At 44.4% G+C, this 21798-nt stretch overlaps 2 protein-coding genes and 1 non-coding gene across 4 annotated transcripts; 2 read left to right on the top strand and 1 right to left on the bottom strand.

Moving 5' to 3' along the window:
• Window positions 1-5374: 5374 nt before the first annotated feature.
• mrpl52 (mitochondrial ribosomal protein L52) lies at window positions 5375-7027 on the bottom strand. The gene is made up of 5 exons (XM_005750485.1): window positions 6949-7027; window positions 6628-6697; window positions 6234-6301; window positions 5730-5794; window positions 5375-5656 (listed from the first exon to the last, which is right to left on the bottom strand). Exons 1-5 carry the CDS (start codon window positions 6980-6982, stop codon window positions 5504-5506), a joined length of 390 nt encoding a protein of 129 aa, XP_005750542.1. The 5' UTR covers window positions 6983-7027; the 3' UTR covers window positions 5375-5503.
• Window positions 5974-6047, top strand: trnan-guu (transfer RNA asparagine (anticodon GUU)). Its single transcript has one exon. It is a non-coding gene; the product is annotated as a tRNA-Asn (tRNA).
• Window positions 7028-12738: 5711 nt separating the features above from the next.
• Window positions 12739-21546, top strand: ajuba (ajuba LIM protein). 2 transcript variants are annotated; one of them, XM_005750483.1, is made up of 9 exons: window positions 12739-13482; window positions 13890-15506; window positions 18191-18292; window positions 18480-18547; window positions 18677-18739; window positions 20048-20178; window positions 20377-20428; window positions 20800-20868; window positions 20953-21546. In XM_005750483.1, exons 2-9 carry the CDS (start codon window positions 13928-13930, stop codon window positions 21082-21084), a joined length of 2196 nt encoding a protein of 731 aa, XP_005750540.1. In that variant the 5' UTR covers window positions 12739-13482; window positions 13890-13927; the 3' UTR covers window positions 21085-21546. The 2 variants fall into 2 exon arrangements, with proteins under 2 accessions (XP_005750540.1, XP_013770697.1); XM_013915243.1 differs by having other exon boundaries at window positions 12739-15506.
• Window positions 21547-21798: the final 252 nt, after the last annotated feature.

Genomic DNA, 21798 nt, shown 5'->3' with positions numbered 1-21798 from the left:
CCAGCTGAGGGCTAAAATGACTCTTTGTTTGCATTTTTGCACCTATAACAGTGTACGACAGCACTGCGTCGTTTTAAGTCAACATGCATCATAGCGGTCAACACCACAAACAGGTCAAACAATACTGTAGCATGGGAACAAACTTCCTTTAATTGGATTGTTCATTTTTTTTATATATATACTTGTTGGCATAGTTAAAAAATAAAACCAAGTTATTACATAGAAAATCTAGGACGTTACCGCCGTGTGCTGAGCAGGTAATGATCTTCAAAAAATTGTCTTGAAAGGTTGAATAGCCAACTATTTAAACCCCATTAAAGTCAAGAGATATTTGACTGGTTATGGGTTATAAAAAAAAGTCAATTGTGTTGCTTTAATGGTTGAAACCCAAGTCTACGGAGATTAAACAAACCTTAAAGTAAACCAAAGGCCAAAATGAAGTCCAAAACCATAGGGGAAGGGGGGAAATCCAAGGTATGGAGACAAAGCAAGAACAAAGACTAAATAAACTGGAAAGACCGACCAAATGAAAGAAAAATATGAGAATGGAAATTTGCGCAGAAGATTGAACACAGGTGAAAACAGTTAGCAACGAGCAACAAAAATCAGGCAATCAGGATGGACAGACAGGAAGCAAAACTGACCCAGGACACCAAAGAAAACAGCCCTTCAAAGTAAGACAGGGAAAAACCAAAGGAGGCGCAGATATAACACATGATAAAGAAAACAAAGGGTTGATCCATAGACAGACTGAGACAGAAATGATGACTACGGTTACTGACCCTAACACCAAAACATCAGTAAACACATAGAGCAAAGCCCATCACAAAAACAGCCATAAAGTAAACAGAGACTGGGTAATAAAACAAGGACTCACTGTAGAATAATCAGGAAATTAAAAGCAGAAATCCAAAACTTCAAACACTACAGCAGAAAATCTCACCAGCAGTTCACAATTAAACCTATTAAATAAGAATTCACAACAGTGAAACAAGGCCACATTTTGTGTAGCAGACATTTTTCTGGTTTTTCCTCCTGTTAGTCTCGTCAGAGCTCCTTTGAATTATTGTGGGGATCTAAAACTCCAGGTTAAGAACCACTGCATACTGCAAGTAGTTATGTGGCTTCAGTTACTTTAAAGAGTGTCAGATTAACAGTGTCTTCTCCCTGTGCTCCTTTTAAATGATACTGCATATGTCCTGTGCAGTTCTAGGGAAACTGTGGTGGTGCTCCCAGACAGCTCTATATTTTAGCCTGGGAATCAGTTGTGTTTTTGAGGTGATGCCATCCTGATGGGCAGACACTCAGAGGACACAGTTGTGTTTAATGTATGAGAAAGATGTTGCTGGTAAGTTGCAGGGATTGAAAATGCAATAAAGGAAACAAACTGTGACAAGCAGCACATTCTTTCACTCTGTTCCCTTTGTTTTGTGAACCAGTTTGGATGTCTGTTTGGAGCTGCTGCAGAATTGACTGCCAAGCATCTGCTCAAAGTTGTGTCCGGTCACAGAGAAGGATGCACATGAAACCTCTGGCAGCCATGTTGGCTTCCATTCTTCTTTCTCCTCCCTTTTCTCTCTGTCTCTGTCTGTCAGCCATTTTAATGCTGAGCTCATACAGTGTGGCTGGGCGGGGCAAGACCAACCATCGGGCTCAGCACTCCTTCTCCATGCCAGGCAGGAAGTGGCCAGGACAGCTGCTTGCAATTCAACCTGGGACTTTGTTTGGGTGACCTACATTATGACTTCTACTCTAAAACTTCAGTACCACTTCTTTGTCTCTCCTTTTTCTCGTTCTGCTGGTTTTCAGTGGTGGACAGAAACTCGCTCACTCAAACCATATCTGTGCCCAGCCAAAGAAAAGCAGATAAACTGATCGGAATTTAAAATTTGCAATCAAAGCTTTCCTCCATATCCCAAATCTGCTCTACTGGACTGAGGTCTGGTGACTGTGCAGGTCATTGTCATGTTTAAGAAGCCAGTTTGAGGGTTATGACATGGTGTGTCATGTCAAAGTTGTTATGTTATGTCTCATGAATGCATTCTGTGATTTTAACTTCATGACAGTCTCAGTTTTGTCTGCAAAAGCCAAATTACACATTACAAAAGACAATGTTAGCGTGTTGCCTAGCAACCACCCAGCTGAGGGCTAAAATGACTCTTTGTTTGCATTTTTGCACCTATAACAGTGTACGACAGCACTGCGTCGTTTTCAGTCAACATGCATCATAGCGGTCAACACCACAAACAGGTCAAACAATACTGTAGCATGGGAACAAACTTCCTTTAATTGGATTGTTTATTTTTTTATATATACTTGTTGGCATAGTTAAAAAATAAAACCATGTTATTACACAGAAAATCTAGGACGTTACTGGCGTGTGCTGAGCAAGTAATGATCTTCACAAAATTGTCTTAAAAGGTTGAATAGCCAACTATTTAAACCCCATTAAAGTCAAGAGATGTTTGACTGGTTATGGGTTATAAAAAGGTCAATTGTTTGAAGCATCCATCAGAAAATGGGTCCATTGTGGTCATAAAGGGATGGACATGGTCAGCAACAATACTCAGGCAGGCGGTGGTGTCTAAACAATGGTCAGTTGGTATTGGGAGGCCCAAAGTGTGCCAAGAAAATATCTCCAACCCTACAACACCAGCAGTCTGAACTGTTGATATAAGGCAGGGTGGAGCTTTTCATTCCATTTGTCTGTTTGTCTGTTGTTCAGTTTTGATGAGTCTGTTTAAATTGTAGCCTCCGTTTCCTGTTCGTGGCTGAAGCAGTGTGGTTCTGCTGCTGTAGCCCTGCTTCTTCAAGGTTCAACATGCTGTGCATTCAGAGATGCTCTTCTGCGTACCTTGGTTTGTAACAAGTGTTTATTTGAGTAACTTTTCCTTCCTGTAAGCTCAAAGCACGCTGGTCATTCTTCTTCGGCGTTGACGACTTTCACCTGCGGCTCACTGGATGTTTTGTCTCTGTAAAGAGATGGTTGTGTGTGAACCAACAATCATACACTTTCAAAGTCACAAATCAATTTTCTTCCTCATTTCGATGTTCAGTTTGAACTTCAGCAGGTGGTCAAAGGGACTATTTTTTTCTATATAGGTGTCTGAATTTTTTTAATCACTTATATCAGGAACATTTTAATAATTAATTATAGAATCGGGATCTATTATTTGGATTAAAGGTTTGAAAAATGTTTTTCACACCTCATTTCACTTGTGCTCTACCAGGTAACAATATTAGAAAGCCTTGCATCCTTTTCTCTTAGTAAACCTGGCTGTATTTCTACAAAGCCACAACTCAAAAACAGAATGAATGTAGTCACTTTGGCAAGAACAAGCGAGTATTCTGTTGATAATTTTACTATTTCTTTCCCTCTTTGATTCCAGATGAGTTTTGTTTTTACACTGACATGCTGTCATTTATTTTAAGTACATGTCCTGATTTAATGTTTCACTCCTCCAGCTTCAGCCCAACCTCAGATTTGTCACCAACAATTCCCATAAAGCGCTGAAGATTATTTATGCCGATGCTTCTGTAGCATGAAGGACAAACAAGTTATACCACGGAAGCCGCGTGGTTAACTGACCAACTAGCAGCAAACAAGGATAATTGCAGCCTGCGGGGCCAGCTCTCTGTCGTGTACATTCAGGATACTCAGACTGTGTAATTTTGACAAACATGCTACTAAAACGGCCCCACACCCCCACTTCACCCAGGTCAGGAAGCGGTCTCTGGGACAAAGTTGCTGAATCAGACCCTCCACAAACTAACCCCCCTCCCCCCAACCTTTTGCACCCCCAGGAAGTATCTACCCTCCTCATGTCTGGTCTCCGGCTGAAGCTACAGAGGTCTGTCAGCTAATCCTCAAATATAACCACATCTGTCTCATCCTTCAAGCGCCCACCTTTTCCTTTATCCTGTAGCCCCTGTAACCTCACCTAACACCCCCCCTCCAAGCCTCCTCTTGCCTTCTCTCCTTCCCTCCCTCCATCCATCCATCGCTGACTTCTGCACAATAAGCAACATCTGGTTCTCATTTCCACAAAACCAAAACAACACAGGGAGGAGAGGAAGAGGGGAGGGGGAGGCTGGGAGGAGTCGAGAGGGAGAGGCTGTTGAGGAGAAAAGACATCCATGTGAAAAGACAGTGAGTCAAGAGAAAGAATGAGGAGCTCCATTTCTCACTGCCGGTGCAGTCGGGAGTCTTTTATGATCCAGGTGTGAGGATGTGTGTGAACTTAGAGTCACCTTGCTGAAATTTCTTACACCACTTCTTTTTTTTTTTTGTCTGTTAAGTCCCTCTGTGGTCTGCACCACGTCCTCCCACACTGTAACACTACAAAGAGTCAGCTCCTTTGGTCAGCTGTATGAAAACGTTAAGACACAGAGGAGGTGGGGGGAGGTTCAGAGAAAAACTTCCCATCTTCCACGGAAAAGAATCTGCAACTCAGCGGCTAGCAGCCCTAATTACATGGGACTGTGCTGAAGTCTGCACAAGACCCGGGCAAAGAGAGAGAGATGGAGGCAAAATGTGAGGAAGGGGGAAGAAAGGAGGGTGAGAAGACAGGCGGGGGGGCTTACCTCATTTCGTAAATACTGAGTTTACAAGTCAAAGTTGCAGTGAATTAATGCTGACTAAACAAAGGCACAGCTGCTCCTTTTAACAGCCAGGGTTGGATTTTGTGCCGTCTCACACGTTAAAACAGATTAAGGTCAGTGCAAATCTACCAGCGCTGAAACTCAACCGTCATCTTATTGGCTTTTTTAAGTGTTTCTGCATCTTCATTATCCACCTAAAAAACTTTGAGTCAACACCAAAAAGATCACTTTCCATGGGATTAAACTTCCTGCCAAAAACTCGCCTGCAGCCGGATAATCGTCTTTCCAGGCACCAGGCTTGCAGGAAGGCCCGATGAAAACCCCAGATTTTCCTTTTCCTTAGTGCATTCCCCAGGAAAAATAAAGAATGTGATTCTTTGACCATAAAGCTTACTGTTATCATCAGACCTTGTGCTTTTATAGCTTGGATTTTTCTTAAACCTTATCTCACACAAATCAGTGTTTTAGTTTGGAGCAGGTCTCCCAGAGCCATTCAGGACTGAGGGGTTTGTCATTGTCTTCAGCTAATAACACGGTTACTGCAGCGTGCCACGGTGTGAACCCCTCGCTCTGGTCCTGTATCACTGCTGCTTTATGTGTGCCAGCTCCTCCCTTTCTACTGCCAGCCCAGCAGTACTGCTCTGCGCCCAGCCTCAGACAAAATGGCGTTCGAGCCAGCTCGAGTCCTCACAGAAGAGAAATGCTGCATTCTAGTGGAAGCAGATGCACATGAGCTGAGATTTTACCACAAGGACCCACGAATGCATGACAGTATAAAGAAGAAACATTTTATTGCATGAGTAGAGAAAAACACAAATGACAGAGCAGACGAAAACCCATCATAAATACATCCATCATCCTGAATATCAGCATGGAATATCAGAGTTAGGATAGTCGGCCTCTAACTTTGAGATTTCTTCTTCATTAGTAGTTTCCCTTTGGGTTTCAGCAAAAGAGACTTTTTGTGCTCCTCCATTCTTTTGGCCTCCTCCTGTTTCTCCCTCCACGCCTCCATCCCTCGGTCCACCTCCGAGTTCAGCATCACAATACGTCTCTGAGAAGAAAAAGAGATGAACAGATGAGTGGGAGTGCTAAAGACGATAAGGAGGTTTTTATGTGACACTCACAGATAGAGCTTCTCTCTCTTGCCGCCTCCTCAGCTGGCCTTTCATTGGAGGTGCCGGCCGTCCATCTGTGCATATAAGAAGACAAAGTTGGCACAAAAGCAATCAGCTGGTGCAGCTTTGTCAAATAGTTTCAGGCAAAATGCATTCAAAATTTATCAGGATAAGAAGGAAAGAAACACAATGAAACTCACAAAGATCAGTATAAATTAGCGTAGCTAGCTCAGTCAGTTGCACATGACCCACAGTCTCTGTGGCGCAATCGGTTAGCGCGTTCGGCTGTTAACCGAAAGGTTGGTGGTTCGAGCCCACCCAGGGACGATGTCTTTTTGCTTAGAAACACACAGAGCTACCCACTGTGCCAACCCTTTGTGAGTAAAACAGCAGACAAAAGTAGCTGCTTCTTCTGTTTTCCTTTATTTAAATTTTAAATGATGTCCTGTAGATGGTCCACAAACAATACAGCTTTACAGATTTTTATTTTTCTCTATAAAAAAATATAAATACCTGCAAACGACCAATCAGGCAGATCTGTCAGAGGCCCGTACTCTGTGCCGCTTCTAGCAAGTCCATGTCTGCAAGATAACACACGCTTCAATAAACCTGCACAGTCTCGTTTTTAAGTGGTTTTCAGTTGTTACACATTTAACCTGACTCCATCCCAGGTTCTTAAAAACAAAGAAAAGATGAAACATCTGCATTTCTCCTCGTACACTTCATGCTGTTGTGATGCTGTAAGTGCAAACGTTATGTGTTATAATGAAGCTGCTGCTGACGACCATTCACTCCTGCCTGTGAGGCTGCTGTGAGGGTGTCTAGAGGTTTTAATTAAAGGTTTCATCCAGTCGATCAATCCACATTCAAACAGCGGAAATCTTTATTTAAATGACAGTGAACTCACTCTTTCCGCCACTTCTCTCCAGCCTGGACTCCACACGTTGTGCTGAACTGTCTGCTCGAGTACCTCAGCACTGAAAACAACATCACACACAGTCACCTACACGAGCCTGTTTAATTAGATATGTGGCGTTTACGAGCAGGTACACACACTGTTAGCATTAGCATTAGCTTTGCTCGTCAACATCACCGAGTTGACGCCGGTCACTCGCACAGGCAGGGAGCCTGGTAAAAGCAGGTTATTACAGCTACCACACTCAGCTTCAGCGATGAAACTACACACACACACACACAGGGAAATATGTGAGGTTAACCTCTGTCTCACCTGAGCAGCACAACGTCCTTACGGGGGCCGCCATGTTGCCTGCACAATTTTGAGCCTACCGCCAGGGGGCGCCAAAGACACGCCGAGGTCCTGTTGTTCACTTTGCCCCGGCATTCTTGTTTTTACACATCCATCAGTAAAAATCTCGGTTATTATCTCAAAATGTCGAATTACTATCTATAAATAGTGACAAAATAACTTGAAATTTTGATTTATTAAACGCAAATTATATTCTTCCTACTCATGGATTATGCTTTTTTTCCCAGTGGCATAAAAAAGCTTTCATGAAAAAAGTATATATAATATATTAAGCCTCGTTTTCCTCATTTGTAATAATGTAATTTTGAAATTATGGATTTTTTTTCCCCATTCAGACAGTGATTGATGGGGTTGGGAAGCTCATCTTGTAACCGGAGGGTTGCCGGTTTGATCCCCAGCTCTGTCTGTCGTTGTGTCCTTGGGCAAGACACTTCACCTACCGCCTGCTGGTGATGGCCAGAGGGGCCGATGGCCCAGAAGCAAGGCGATATGGCAGCCTTGCTTCTGTCAGTCTGCCCCTGGGCTGCTGTGGCTACAACTGTAGCTTGCCTTCACCAGTGTGTGAATGAGTAGTGGAACTGTAAAGCGCTTTGAGGGTCTCGAAAAACTATATAAATGCAATCCATTATTATTGACAAGCAGCAAGACAATAAGACAATCTATGTGTCCAATAAAATATATACAAAGAATAAACGAATTAAATAAAGAAACTAATAAATTAATTAAATTAATTTGACACATCTGAATTAAAATACATTCAAATAAATTGGACAGTAAGGTGTACATGCATAAAAAGTAATTTAAAACATTAAAGGTGTGTTCTTTGTTTCAAATGTTTCTCAACAACTGTATTTGAAATTAGGGGAAAGCACACATGAAGTATAACGAATTAGAACGTACTTTCAGGACTGATGTTCCCCCTCTAGAGATGAAAATGTGACCTTAAACAAGCACGCACAACACCACACGGTGGGCTGTGAAAGTATCCTGGTATAAAACCTTGTTAGAGCCTTTTAGTAATGAGCTTGCAAGTATGCTTTAGGTCCCCCAGCGTCCTTCACTAGCACAAAGACATGCATATGAAGTTAAACGGTTCATCTAAAAGATTCCGTCGATGTGAGGTAAACAAAGTGATTGAAGTGTACAGAGAAAAAAGGTAAAGTATGAATGTGTGGTTGTGTGTGGATTGAGGGGTCAGCAGTTCATTCCACAGTTGCATAGCAGCAAATGAAATAAAGACTTACTCATATTATTAGCACTGCTAAATGTATAAAAGAACTGTTAAAACTTTGCACATGGTACATATCCCTCAATCTATGTGTGTTTAAAATGACCACAAAAAGCTGCCATATGTGTGTCTGATGGAGTCTGGTGTGTGTACTCTGTGGTGGGAACACACGGGCAACAATGCAGACAGGAGAGGGGTAAATAGTGGCCCAGCAGCTCTTTTTTTCCCCTTGGGGGCCTTTAAGAGGTTAATCCAGCTGGAAACCTTTGCATTGGGACCATCGCAGCCCACCTGTGAAGGAAAGGTGCAGCTGTAAGTAACAACCTTAATGGCTGCAGCTCATGTTGTTGTTAATGCTTCCACGCAGCATTTCTGTTTAATGTGGCACCTGTGCTTTTTCTTGGAAGTGCAGATATGTGCCGGGGAAATTGGTTACAGCACACTTTTCTTGTGTGATCACGGTTTATGGATGGCGTGGTCGTTGCTGGCATATCAAAGGCACGACAAGGTGATGAAGCAAGACATCTGGGAATGTTTAGAAGGCTGATTTCTTTTCATCCCCGTCGCACTCGCCGACTTCAAACCAGTCAGGCCTCTGTGGTCATCCCGTGGCGCTCCACGTCTGAGGAGCACCTGTTTCTTGAGTGAGTGCAACGCCACTTATAATGAGGTTATAATGGAAATGAATAGGAGGGAGATCTTTCAAAGAACAGCTTTGGTGATTTATTCATTTTTTAGCATGTCAGATGTGATAAGAGCAGTAAAAAACAGGTTTTTCGTGCTAGAGAAGTCGCAGGTTATCCAGACTGCTAATGGGAAGCTGGAAATTTTCAAATGTAAAGATGTTTGCTCATCGTGTAAAGGTTATTCCGATTTTTTTTTTTTTTAGCTGATCAAAAGGTTGTAGTGTGATGTTTTGATCCGCACAAGGTTAGCCTTAATGTGAGATCAGCTGACCCACAGCTGGGGCCTTTAAAGCACAAAAAGGAGGAAACATTGAAAACTAAGTGTCCAAAACATCAAAGGAACAATTATATTAGTTCTCTGTGCCTCCAATTTTAAGGTAGAGTATGATTACCATTGTTCATTAAACTTTTTGTGTTTGCTTTGGTAAGTGTTGCCATTTTTCTCGTTCCCTCACCCCAACTGTTCACAGCTCCCTGAACCTGCAGGTTTCTTCCTGTTAAAAGGGAGTTTTTCTTTCCTGCTGTCGCCAAATCATCACCCATATTATTTTAGGACCTCTAACCTTATAATATGAAGCTTGTTGAGGTGACTGATGTTGCGTTTTGGTGCTGAATAAGTAATCCGAACTTGAATTTAGAACATGTTGCCTGTAACATAAAGTGTAGGCCTAATAAGCCCATAAGCTTAAATCTCCACATTTTTTCAGTCTTACTTTTTTTTTTTTGAAAAACAAAATGCTCATAAAATCACCAAAATCAACATTTGGGAAAAGCTGGTCTTTTGCCAGAAACTTGAGGTTGTGGGGCACCTCGCAGCTGTGTTTGTTCTATTTGCAGCTACCTTTTAAGAGAAATAATACAAATAGTGAGTGATTTATATACACAGTGATGGAGATAGATGGGTCTGCACTTCACGTGCCTGTCTGTAATCATTACCGGCAGAGCACGGCCGCTCTCGCAGCTCTTCAAAGTGCTGTTTTTGTATGAACAGCACCGACACTAAGCCCTGAAGAATTTCTCTGTTAGCTTTGCAGACAAGTTCCCACTCGCAGCCGTGAGGCGAGCGCCAGAGGTTGCCAGAGGTTGCTGCAAGGTACTCCGGTGAAACCCGCAGGAGCTGCGATGGGCTGCGTGTGGAAGAGATCTGAGGGGCATATGTTTAAAAATAAAATAAACTGAAAGGTCAGCGAGCCTCCTGCAAACACAGCATACAGCCGGACTGTGTTTGCTGTGTTTTTTGGTGTTTCCGTCAAAGTGCCGCAAATCGGCCGGAATCCGCGCAGACTAATGCCGGGTAGTCCTGAAATAGCAGCGGGATGTTTACTCTGTATCGTCCTTGGAGAGCTCAGACACGCTGAAAAAATTTACCGGCCGCCTCACCGCGCCGTGTCCTTCCGCGCATTCCACAGGCTGGTGGTACAACAAAGTAGGCCCGTTGCCTCAACGACGCGGATCCACTTGCTGCGACTCTAATGTGCAACAACACGTGATTATAACTGTTAAACAGAGCCAGAGAGGCGCTCTGTGTCAAAACAGAGGCTTCTTAATGAACTACAAGCAACTGGGAAACATTAGGGATGTATATCCTTGAAGCTAAGAGCTTATTATTACGGTGTTGATGCATTAATGTGCAGGGAGAGCGAGGTGGTGCTTGTTCCCGCAAATATACGTGCTTTTGATTGTGCTTTAACAGCATGAAGTTGAAAAAATAAAGAGGAAGTCTTAATTTGAAAGGTAACTAGTAAATATTGGTGTCAGCTAAAGTGAAGAAGTGTGAAAAAAACTGCAGTATGTCACTCTTATTTTGAAGTAGACAAGTTCAAGTGGCCTACACTCTCAATGTGTATTTCAGCGTAGTCACTTTCCATTACTGCTTTGTAACATTAGGATTTACAGCTGGCGCTACAGTAAACTGCACAGGGCCGTGGTTTTGGTTACAGTCAGCCTATATGAGCACAGACAAAATGAGGGTATTTCTGAAAACAGGACTGTTTATACTGTTGGTTTGGCTTGGTGGTCATTTCACAGTTTAAGCTTGTGCCAAGCCACGACCACATGAATACGTGTGTATCCAGAGCTCCATCACAACGCTAACCTAATGGCTAGGAGCGCTTCGGGGCAGGTTAACCCTCTCAGGGGCCCCCAGGGTGGGGGGGGGGGAGCCAAGTGTATTAGTCAGTGAAAGTCAAAAAACAGGCCAATTATAAAATAAACTAACATATTAAAGAATAAACGAAGACTTAAATGAAGCTAAGCAAGCATGAACATGTGCCCCTGTTTTACCACCTCATGTGCAATAGTCCTGTGGGGATGCATTTAGACCTCTTTACTTTGTTGAAATGTGATTTTTGTCCCCCAGAAAATGTGTGATTTGACCTTTAAAACACTGTAATGTACAACAATGTCACTTCCGTGGACTCATACACCAGTGCTAAAATGATCTAAGTAAAATTACTCCTTAAGTTTTTACCACTTAGCTACATTTTGAAAGCAAATATTGAACTTTTTAAACCAGAACATCTCTTTGGTAGCTTATATAAAACATATAAAGTAAGTAGTGAATTTTAGTGTAATAGCTGAAGCTACAGTTGAACAGCCTGAATAATTATGTTTACACCTACCTAATGAATTGGTACTTATTGTTTGAATAAACCATTATTTTTTTATGCATTGCTGCATGACTGATGTAAGCACAAAGATTAAACTAAGATGAATTGAATCCTATTTACTTTATTGAATTTTATTTTTCAGGAAGTGTCTAATTTGAGCATTAAAACGGTGCAGTTGTAGAATTACGTGATTTTACTGGACTTAAACCCCCAGTGGTGAACAAATAAATACAAATTAACTAAATTTTTAAGGCAAATATTGCTCTCTTTTTAAAAGAGCAGATCTCTTTAGCAGCTTATGTAATCAATAATAAAATAGTTGACTAAGTTTAGGTAGTATATCAAGCAGATCACTAGCAGCCAGAATAATTATGTTTGCACTTTAATAAATCACAGCCTATTGTTAAAATAACCTTTAAAAAATAAAAAAAAAAGTAGAGCATAGCTATATGACGGATTTAGGCGTATTTTATTGTCCAGTGCTTATAATGTAAATGCAGTGTTGAATTGTGGAGCTGCTCCCTTGACCTACTCTGATGACTACTTCCACCACTTTAGACATTACCTCAGTGGTTCCTAAGGCCTTGGGTGAGGCTGAAGTCTTCATTTAAAAAGTCAGAAACTGAATAGAAACATTTTTCAATCTATTGTGGTTTAAATATTTAGTTACAGGAAACTTTAAAACAAAAAAAAAACAGTTTTGGCTTGGCTCGATTATTTTTAAGTGTTCTTTTTATATTATTATGATGTTTCTTAAATGTTGACTATGTAGTTGTGTAGAGACGGTCTCGCTGGCGTTATCCTCTGTGGAGTTTTGCGTTATGAATGACGACACAGCATGTCTGGTAAAAAGGTGTTCCGGCCTTGTTGGGGGATACGAGCCGCCGTTTAAAATGCGTTAAGTCGAACGCACCACTCACCCGCAGTGTAACGGTCGCGATGTTCCGCCTTCAATATAAAAGCCGTTAAACTAACGCTTTCAACACGGAGGCTATCAAATCCGATTTTGTGGCGTTGTAAACTACAAAATTGCACTTTAAACGTTACTCGAAAGCATTGTTTCGTATCTGGGACAAACCCATGCTACAAAGGAGCTCCTGTTATCCTCTTGCTTGAGTAAAACATAACACGTATCTGGAGGGGTTTATTTAGAAAAAAACGTAACCGGAACTAGCTTGGTCGCGCTTTCGTTAGCCTGACGACATTGTGGGCGAAGGGGGAGGTAAGTAATTATTTAGGGGGAAGAAAGAAAGAAACAAAGTTGTCGACTGTGCAGTGCTCACGGGGAGGGATTTTTATTTATCACGAGCGGCTCTTTTAGTCCTGCACCGGCCTGCTGGGGGTTGATTCGAGTGTAACGGCGCGCCGGTTTCCCCCTCAGTTCCTGCTGTCCTCCCAAACTTCCCCGCTGCTTTCCTACCGAGTCCCGAACAGGATTTCTCTTTTGAAAACGGGAATGATAAAAGGAGTCGAGCACAGGCGGATGGACGGAGGAGTGTAAAGCCAGTGCGGTGTGTGCGCTTTCCGTTGGCTCGCTTACAACTAAAATACGCCTTTTCTGTCATTATTTTCCCTCCTCCGAGTAACTTTTCCCCCTGAGATGAATGGCAGAAGTCGGGTGAGTCGACTATCTGCGAACAAGCGGATTTCTGCTTTTCTCGTCTACACTGGACCCACATGAAGAGGTGATAGCCTGCATCCTGCTGAACCTCTCTCTCCCTCGCTCTCTCTCTCTCCCCCCGCTTTGTGCTTCGTTAAGAGGAAATTCAAACCCCAGACTGGAGGAGATCCGCGATAGCAGCCCGAGACTTGGCTCGAGTGTATTTAAGTCTTCTTTTTAAAAACTTTAAACAGAGACCATGCAGCTGTGGAGCCACATGAGGGTCCACAAAGGAGGCCCTCTGCGGTCATAGGTCCACGCAGAAGTCTCCTGGATGTCTGTCTCTCCCGTTTCCTGGCTGGATTGAATTGTGTTAGTAATTTTTTTGTACTCCAATGGATTCTTCCTCACCACAGCCTACCTGTACCTGTGGATTTACCACATGAGGGCAGCCAGGTGACTCACAGGACTCAAGTCATGTAACCACCCTGTAATGTCTTAAAAGTTTTTATTTATCTGCTCTTTTTTTGTATTTATTGTATCTGTATAGAAGGGGTCCTGCTTTTGTTTTTGTTTTGTAGCTTTGAGCTAGATTCCAGGCCAGTTTTTTAATTTCTTGTTACAGATTTTATTGTAGCCGTCACAAGGGAATAACTGTAGATTTCAGTCTTTGTTCTGCTGTACGTCCACTCACACTGTATTTGAGTGCAGTACTCTGTAACATTTAAAAAAACAGAGAGAGGGGGGAGTTGCTGTAAGACTTGACTTTGCCCAGGCAGGTGTGTGTGTTTGAGAGGGAGCACAGGAAGGCTTAATCATGGACAGGCCGATAAGCAAGCTGCTGGAGAAGCTGAAGCTAACGGACTCGGGGAGTGTGAAATTCAACGTGTCGAAGAAAAAGCACGACTCCTCCAGCAACTCCAATAACAGCAACGCCAACGCCGGCGTCCCTGTGGGCGGCAGCGGAGGAGGGGGCAGCGTTCTGCCGCTGGCTCCCAGCTCTGCAGCTGCCTCGCCCGCAAGACCTGGCCAGTTCCCGCTTGCCTCGGCAACCACAAGTGATCCATGTGTGCCAGCAAGTGGGAGAGGAGGAGGAGGCGGCACAGGAGGAGCAGGAGAAATGGCGTTGACTTCCTCTCAGCTCCTCACCACACCATCTACTTCCTCCACAGTGGGCACCATCCCCCCAGATGTTGAGCAACCACCTCACCCCTCTACCTTGGCACCGCTGAGGCGTCCTTCCTCTCAGCAGCGGGCTTCCTGCTACCTGGGTGAAGGTGTAGATTCCCACCTTAGGCGTGAGTCCGGCCTGAGTCCCGAGTGCGACCCCATGGGAGCGTTCGGCTCCAAGGTGTCCCTCAATCAACGTCGATACTCATTGGAGCTTCAGCAGCTGGTCCAACGACAGCAGCTCCTGTCCCAGCCGCCTCCACTCTCCGTCCCGCCACCATACCCTGCTGCATCGGGATATGGATCGGCGCCCAGAGGCGGCGGAGGCGGCTTGGCTGAGCCCGGCTACCTCTCTGAGCCTGAGCGGCACAAACGCCTGTCTCTCCAGGAAACCCTGTTCTACAAGCGGCTGAGCACAGGCAACGATCTGTGGGAGAGCACCCGGCCGGCATCCCTCTCTCATCCACCACATCGCCCATCTGATATGAGTGGAGGAGGTGTAGGAGGTGGAGGCCTCTTTTACCCGCCAGGGCCAACCCTGAGTCCGTGCTCATCCTTCAGCTTCCAGGAGTCTGTGCTGGTCAGCCCCAGGTCCAGCTTTGCCTCCAGCACGGCCAGCGGAGGAGGAGGAGGGAGTCCCATGGGGAGCCGCTGCAGCAGCAACCGGACCAGTGGCATCAGTCTCGGCTACGACTTGCGCTATTCTGCATCCGGAGGCCTCCCTACCCAGCAGCAGTCCCCATCTGTGCCAACCGGAGGCTCTGCAACTGGATACGGAGTCCCGGGCAGGGCCGGAGTGACCCCCGTAGAGGCCTGGACTCAGTACCTGGAGGCAGGGATACGTTCAGGTGTGTACGATAGCCGTCACTCCTACCCGCCTGCGGTTGGGAGTCCCGCGGCAACGTGTTATCAGACAGCTCCAGATTGGTGGGAAGAGCAGCAGGCGGGCGTACGAGGCAAAGATCCAGGCACGATGGGAGAGAGGGCCCGATACTCAGACCTGCCCGGCACCCGATACCAGGAAGAGCTGACCCGACTTCTGCTGAGAGATGCTGCGCTGGAGGGCGATGGGCTGCTGGAGGGCCTGATGCTGAAGGAGCAGGCTCTCAGCCTCACACCTCTCACCAAATCGGGCGTCACGCCAGCAGGAGGGCTGGCCAAACCTCAGGAGGAGCCAGGAGCCTTGCCTGGGAGAGAGGCAACAGAAAACCGGCAAGAGTTCTTTGGTGAGATCCTTATTTTTATTTTTTTTTAATTTTATAAATTTATTTTGCAAAACAAAAAGTTAAAGAAGCAAATCAGTGGGACTGGATGGAGATGGGCAGCTGTGTTTAACTTTAGAAACAGTAAAATCACATCCCTAACCCGAGCCAGCAGCCTCACTGCTCATCCATCCCCACGGCGTCCGCCCCTCACTGTGTTATTACTGTTGTCCTCACCGCCTGGTGTCGGATCACAGGTTTCTCTCTAAATGAAAGGGTTGTATGGATGGATGGACAGATTAATAGTTGAAAGAGTGTGTATGGATAGGTGGATGGTGCCACAGAACCTGCAGAGACATGCAGGGTCATAACACACAAAGCATTAAAGGAGTGGAGAAGGGGAGGGGGGAGGAGGGGAAAGAAAAAAAAAAACATCAGCCAGGCTTCAGAAACCGAGATGCAGACAAGTAGACGTGTTTGACCGGAGAGAGGAAAGAAAATCAGTGCGCTAAAAGTTACGCACGGTTGTCAGCTGATGTTTGCACATCTTGCCAATTTGCCACAGTGGTGGTGCGCACAGAGGGCTAATGCAGCGGATCTGCACGCCGATTAAAGTGCAAAATTCTGCTGTAACACTCAGACATAAATTACATGGTTCCATATAAACACAGCTCCAGCCATTACTGAGTCACACAAGATTAGGGCTCCAGTTCTCTCAGTGTGCCAGTGTGTGTGTGCGCGAGCGTGTGTGTGTTAGGATGGCTAGATGAATGTGCGTATGTCTCTGTGTGTATGTTGTTTCTTTGTGGCAGGGTGTGTCCCCCCCCCCTTTGAGTGACTTCAGGCCACAGTAACGCAGTGTGTGTGTGAGTCATGTGTATATGTGTGTGTGTGTAATGCTGCCTTGGCGTGTGCAGGGGTGGTGTGCTGTAGCCTGTTTTTCAGCTCAGGTATGTGTGCCTGGAGGGGACATACAATACTGTATTACTCTCAGCCATTAGCGAGGAATCAGAAGCTCTGAGCCGTGAAGACAGACGCCCTGAGCTCAGCTCGGCAGCACACACCTGTGTTCAGGTGTAAAGCTGAACAAAATAAAAAAATAAATAAACGCAGTAATAATGAAAAAAGAAAGTAAAAATGGAAGAAGAGGAACATAAACTGGACAGATGTCGATTTATAGCTTTTAAGCTTCACTGTTTCACGCTCATTTTGTACATGCTCAGAGTTTCCAGCATGGAGGGCGGCATGTGTGCGAGTGTGTGAGCCAAAAGTTCAGGCTTCAGGCTGCTATAAATGCGTTTCAGCGAGTGTTATTTTATTTTAATAGGATGTGGCTCAGAGCATAGAAAGCTTCTGTTTGTCAGGGGCAGTCAATCAGAAAAAAGCAGGAAGAGGATGAACTGAGGGGCCACACAGACCCAGTATAAGATAAGTAAGGATTATTTTGAGCTGTGACTCATGCAAAGCTGCTCTAGTAGAGTCCTATAATTAAAACAAAATGGAAATAAGAATAACAGGTCCACCTTAAATACCTTATATTGTCTCATGATGTGAAAAGAACAAGGTGTAGTCACACAAATGTAGTCATGCGATGTGTCTATTGATTAGTTTTAAGTCATGAAAGGAGAGCAGATGCAGTTCAAAGTGTGACATTTGTCATTTTCTTTGGTTTCAACTTGACTTTTGTGCCCCTAGTGAGCTTTATTTTGAAAAACCCTTTGTTTTTAAACCCTAAGTTCAGTCTTCTCTTTTCATTCTTTTCAGTGAGTCATGTCAACCCCGCTTTCTTTCCATCTCTTTCTATATGCAGCCGTTTTCATACATTATATTTAAAGTTTCGGCTCTTTGGTTTTTGGCTTTGGCACCGGCTCATGCCTCTTCCTAAATATCGGAGGGATTGTCCAAGCTCGCAGAAGCAGGGTGTAGGAATTCTTGATTTGTGTGGCACTCCCTGAGCCACATTAGAAAGGAGAAGGGGGGGGGGAAAGCTCAGACCAACCCTTAAATGGATCACAGAAAGAGTGATGCGCAGGCCACCACATTTCTGCTTTACATATGATTGTGGAATGAGGTTGGAGACAAACAGGCTCATTTTTGAAGCTTTTTCACAGAAGTAAAACTGGTTACTTGCATTTCTTTTTTTGTAGGTCCATTTTGCTTGGTTATCTTCAGTATTTCAGCCCCCAAAAATGCCACCAAGCTTCTTGTTTCTTAGCCACTGGCCAGCAATTTAAGGAAAGCTGCACAAGCGTTAATTTCTATTAATTTTGTCGTTGCTTGCTTTGTAGTTTTGGCCCCCAGCATGGCAGGGGGAGGGAAAAATGGCTATGATGTTAAGTCTCCAAATTGCTCTTAATGTGGGGGGTTTAAGTTTAAATTTAAAGGTCTCGGTCTCCAAACTCCAGAAGAAAGAATCGTCTATGTTCTGGAAAAGCTGCCAAGAAGTCAGATCCGGCGGAGTTTCCCTTTAATAACAGAGAGGCTCGGCAGACACTCATGAGTGGATGAGCAAACAGGCTGGCATGGGTAACGAGGTTTTAACTGTGTGAAAATCCCCTAGGTGGTGCGAACGAGAGGATTTACAAGTGTTGACACTTTGTGTGGAGTTGGATTTCAGACACATTCTCCAGGAATGCGTCGTAAACAGAGCGCTGAGAGCCCGCGCCGAGCCATTGCTCCCGACTAAATGCGAGTTTGTGTCCCGGCAGGAACCTGCGTGAAGTGTGGGAAAGGAGTGTACGGGGCGGATAACGCCTGCCAGGCTCTGGAAAACCTCTATCACACTCGCTGCTTCACCTGCGTGTCCTGCGGTGAGTACGGCTTCCCCCCACCCACGCACACAGACACACACACACCTGACCAAACACAGCAATGATGATCAGGCTTAATGATGAATTTGTGCCACCGCCACACCTTCTGCAAACGCCCTCTTTGAAGCATTTACCACAAAAATGTGCAGATTTAATTATGCTGAGTCACCTCTGCCCCCATCTGCAGGACGCACCCTGAGAAACAAGGACTTCTACAATGTCAACGGCTCTGTGTACTGTAAAGAGGATTATATGGTAAGAGTCGAGGCCGAGGCTTGTTTTGTCATCCGCCTCTCTCACACACAAACACACTCAGACGTGCTCGGAGTCGGTTTGGGGGGAATCGAGGTTGAGATATTAGTAATCTCTTTGTTTTAATTACAGTTTTCGGGATTCCAGGCGGCTGCGGAGAAGTGTAGCGTGTGTGGCCACCTTATTCTCGAACAGGTGAGGGCTCTGTGTGAGTGTGTGAGAACCAGCACACCAAATATCTCCCAAACATTTGGAAGAACTCAGAAGAAACGCTCTAATCTTTAATCTTCCTTTTAGTTATTTACATCCAACGTTTCCCATAATGTTTTCGAAGAATCCCTCGGAGAGTAGAGAAATTCAGTGACGTCCTTCTGTTGGCTGCTCGTTGGTTTCCCACGACAGATTTTCACTGGAATGTTTGCCTTGGGTTTTTGATAAAGGGAAAAAAATGGCTCTGCAGTGATTATCTTAAAACTTTTCACCATATTTGAACCACATAATACCCATAATATAAATAGCAGGCTGTCACTGTGTCTGTGATCCACAAGCATTATTTTCTGCATCAGTGGCTCGAAAACTTGTTGGTGCAACAGTGTTGAGAGGGGAAAATGCATTCCTGCTGGACTCGGGAGTTTAATTGGAAACACTGCTGCTTAAAGTATAACATTCAAGTTAATAAAGTTTATTCTTTTGTCTCCTGTTGAACGCTGTCTGGTCTCTGCTGGATTACTGATTGAAAGTGGAGGATGTTGGCAGGACAGTGTGGTAATGCTAAACCTGTTATTACCTGAGTCTGATGCTCTTTTTGGCTTTATGGGAAGTCCCCCCTCCCCCTTTACTTTTTAAATATGGCACCAAATCACTCGAGACTTTAATGCATTACAGAAAGAAAACCAGTAATCATTTATGTGCAAGGGATTGACAACAATGGGGACAAAAAACCTCACTTTTAACTGGAAGCTGTCCCCAAGTAGCTAGAAAATGTAACTTCAGGGTAAACAGAAGAGCCACGGTGCAAAGGGAGCTGGAGTAGAGGGCTGTGACAGGATGTCATCATTAATGGCTGTACTGTTTAGCTGGCTGTGTGAGTCTTTGACTGGTGGGGGGAAAAATCACTGCTATTTGAAAATACTCAGAACAGCTTCAAGGTTTGTATTCTTTTATTTGTTTTTTGAGCAACCAGATTGTAAGTTCTGGTCAGAGACATGTTTGCTTTTGATGCCATTATACTCAAGATGAGGGAGATATCGTCAAAGCTGGGCGGCCTACATCAAATCTGATATAGTCTGTTTTGATGTAATCTGCTTTCTTTGGAGGAAGAAGAAACGGAAGACTAGAAAAAGTAAAACCTAACAAAACTTTCTCTGTTCCTTTTATGCTCCTACACACACACACATCCTTCACAATAGCCAACCACTCCCTTGCAGTTGGTGGATCCTTATCCAGCCTTTGATATTTTTATTTTTGAACTTAAATCTTAGATCTGGTTGTTCTCACCCTCAGATCCTGCAGGCTCTTGGGAACTCGTACCATCCCGGTTGTTTCCGCTGTGTGGTGTGCTCCAAGGCTCTGGATGGGGTGCCTTTCACCGTTGACCAGCACAGCAAAATTTACTGCGTTGCAGACTACAACAAGTGAGTATTGTACCCGAGCACAAAACGGTCAGACTGGAGCCTTTGCTGGACAAATCCTGGTCCCTGGGCCTTATGTTTGACACTCCTGCTATAAGAGCTTCAGCTGTTCTGTACTGAAGATGTTATGAAGTTTGCACATTTAACATTTTGCAGAATGTGCTGCTGCTTAAAAATAACCGCTCCTGTGTCTCACTGCAGGACTTTTGCCCCGAAGTGCGCTGCCTGTTTACAACCCATCTTGCCTACTGAGGTGAGTAACGCTGACCTATCTCGTACTGTTCCTCTTCCTACCACTTAAGCTCCCATCTGGTTAAGCCTTCCCTCCTAGAAGGCCCCATCTGCTCTGATTGGTCAGCTGGCCTGGTTAAAAAATGAGCTGTGGCTTGCACTCATGAACCGTGAGTGTAGACACTGCCCTCTAAAAGCTGCTGTGTCACAACACTTCGGATTCAGCGGTGTATGTTTGAACCAGAATCTGTCCCACAGCAAGGAATTAGCATGACTGTGTTCATAATTTACTTTGTTTTGGGCAGTTTTCCAAACTTTACACAGCAGTGTGACACAGAACAGGCAGGAAAGTACTGGAAACGTGGCTCTGCTGACCTCTGTTTGCTGTTTCAGGGCAGTGAAGACATCCTCAGGGTCGTGTCTATGAACAAAGACTACCACTTTGAGTGCTACCACTGTGAGGTAAGTGACGACTTAATGTTTCTGACTTCGTTTTGAAGCGAACCCACAGCTGACCTCGCCCCGTCTCCTCTCTTCCACCCTCAGGAGTGCGGCAAGCAGCTCTCCGATAAGCCCGGCTCGCAGTGCTTCCCTCTGGACTCCCACCTCCTCTGCCACTCGTGCCATGTGAACAGAGTGTGCGCCACACATAACGTCCCCCCTCACAACACACACTGATCGGCTTCTATGCAGCTGTAGATTTATTTTTATGTAAAAGCTGGTCTTAATATGCTGTCCATCCCCCTCCCATTCGCTCTTTCTTTACAACAAACCTGCTGAGATTGAGATGTTTTCACACTTCACCTTTATTTTGTCTGACTTGGATCAGTTTCTGATTGCCACATGTACTGCCTGCTGTACTTCTTGTACTATTACTGTACAACAGTTAAAAGGGAACAGGAAAACTACTGCTTTTTAATTCTTTACCCTAATGTGGCTACTGTTTGCTGTAGAGAAATGAGGGATTTTTGTTTTTGTACATACATTATTGCTATCAGAAGTTTTGCACTTAAATTTGACTTTACTGTAAGAGATTTGTTACGTGAATCTGTACAAGTTGGAAAAAACATTACTGTAATGATTATGTTGTAATAAATATTTTCTCTGCTCACACAGATTGTGTAGCTAGGTCAAAATTCAAAGAGGAGTCATCGTGCTTTCTTGTTTCGTGTCTGTTTTGGCTGCTGCCTCTCGGGGTCACCACAGTGGATCATCTGCCTCCATCTCTAATATCCTGAACCTCCTCTGAGATATTGTTTTTGCATCCTTTGTCCCATATGTCCACTCTCTGCACGTCTAAACCATCTTAAGCATGTCTCTATAATAACTTTGTCTCCAAACTGCTCACCCCTCCAGTCCATTCTGCTCACTACCAGTGAAAATGTTAACACC

Source organism: Pundamilia nyererei, unplaced genomic scaffold (genome assembly GCF_000239375.1).
Source record: "Pundamilia nyererei isolate P.nyererei 1_Seehausen unplaced genomic scaffold, PunNye1.0 scaffold00275, whole genome shotgun sequence".
Taxonomy (NCBI): Eukaryota; Metazoa; Chordata; class Actinopteri; order Cichliformes; family Cichlidae; genus Pundamilia; species Pundamilia nyererei.
The sequence above is the reverse complement of the archived record's forward strand: the minus strand, read 5'-3'. Positions and strand labels throughout refer to the sequence as shown.

What these genes read in the sequence shown, in the direction of transcription:
- mrpl52 (XM_005750485.1), bottom strand. Translation starts at nt 6,982, where the DNA reads ATGGCGGCCCCCGTAAGGACGTTGTGCTGCTCAG. An exon ending in GCCTGATTGGTCGTTTGCAG is followed by an intron (nt 5,795 to 6,233) that starts GTATTTATATTT and finishes TTATATGCACAG; the next exon opens with ATGGACGGCCGGCACCTCCA. An exon ending in AAGAGAGAGAAGCTCTATCT is followed by an intron (nt 5,657 to 5,729) that starts GTGAGTGTCACA and finishes TTTTCTTCTCAG; the next exon opens with AGACGTATTGTGATGCTGAA.
- ajuba (XM_005750483.1), top strand. Translation starts at nt 13,928, where the DNA reads ATGGACAGGCCGATAAGCAAGCTGCTGGAGAAGCTGAAGCTAACGGAC. An exon ending in ACTGTAAAGAGGATTATATG is followed by an intron (nt 18,548 to 18,676) that starts GTAAGAGTCGAG and finishes TTTTAATTACAG; the next exon opens with TTTTCGGGATTCCAGGCGGC. An exon ending in AACCCATCTTGCCTACTGAG is followed by an intron (nt 20,429 to 20,799) that starts GTGAGTAACGCT and finishes TTGCTGTTTCAG; the next exon opens with GGCAGTGAAGACATCCTCAG.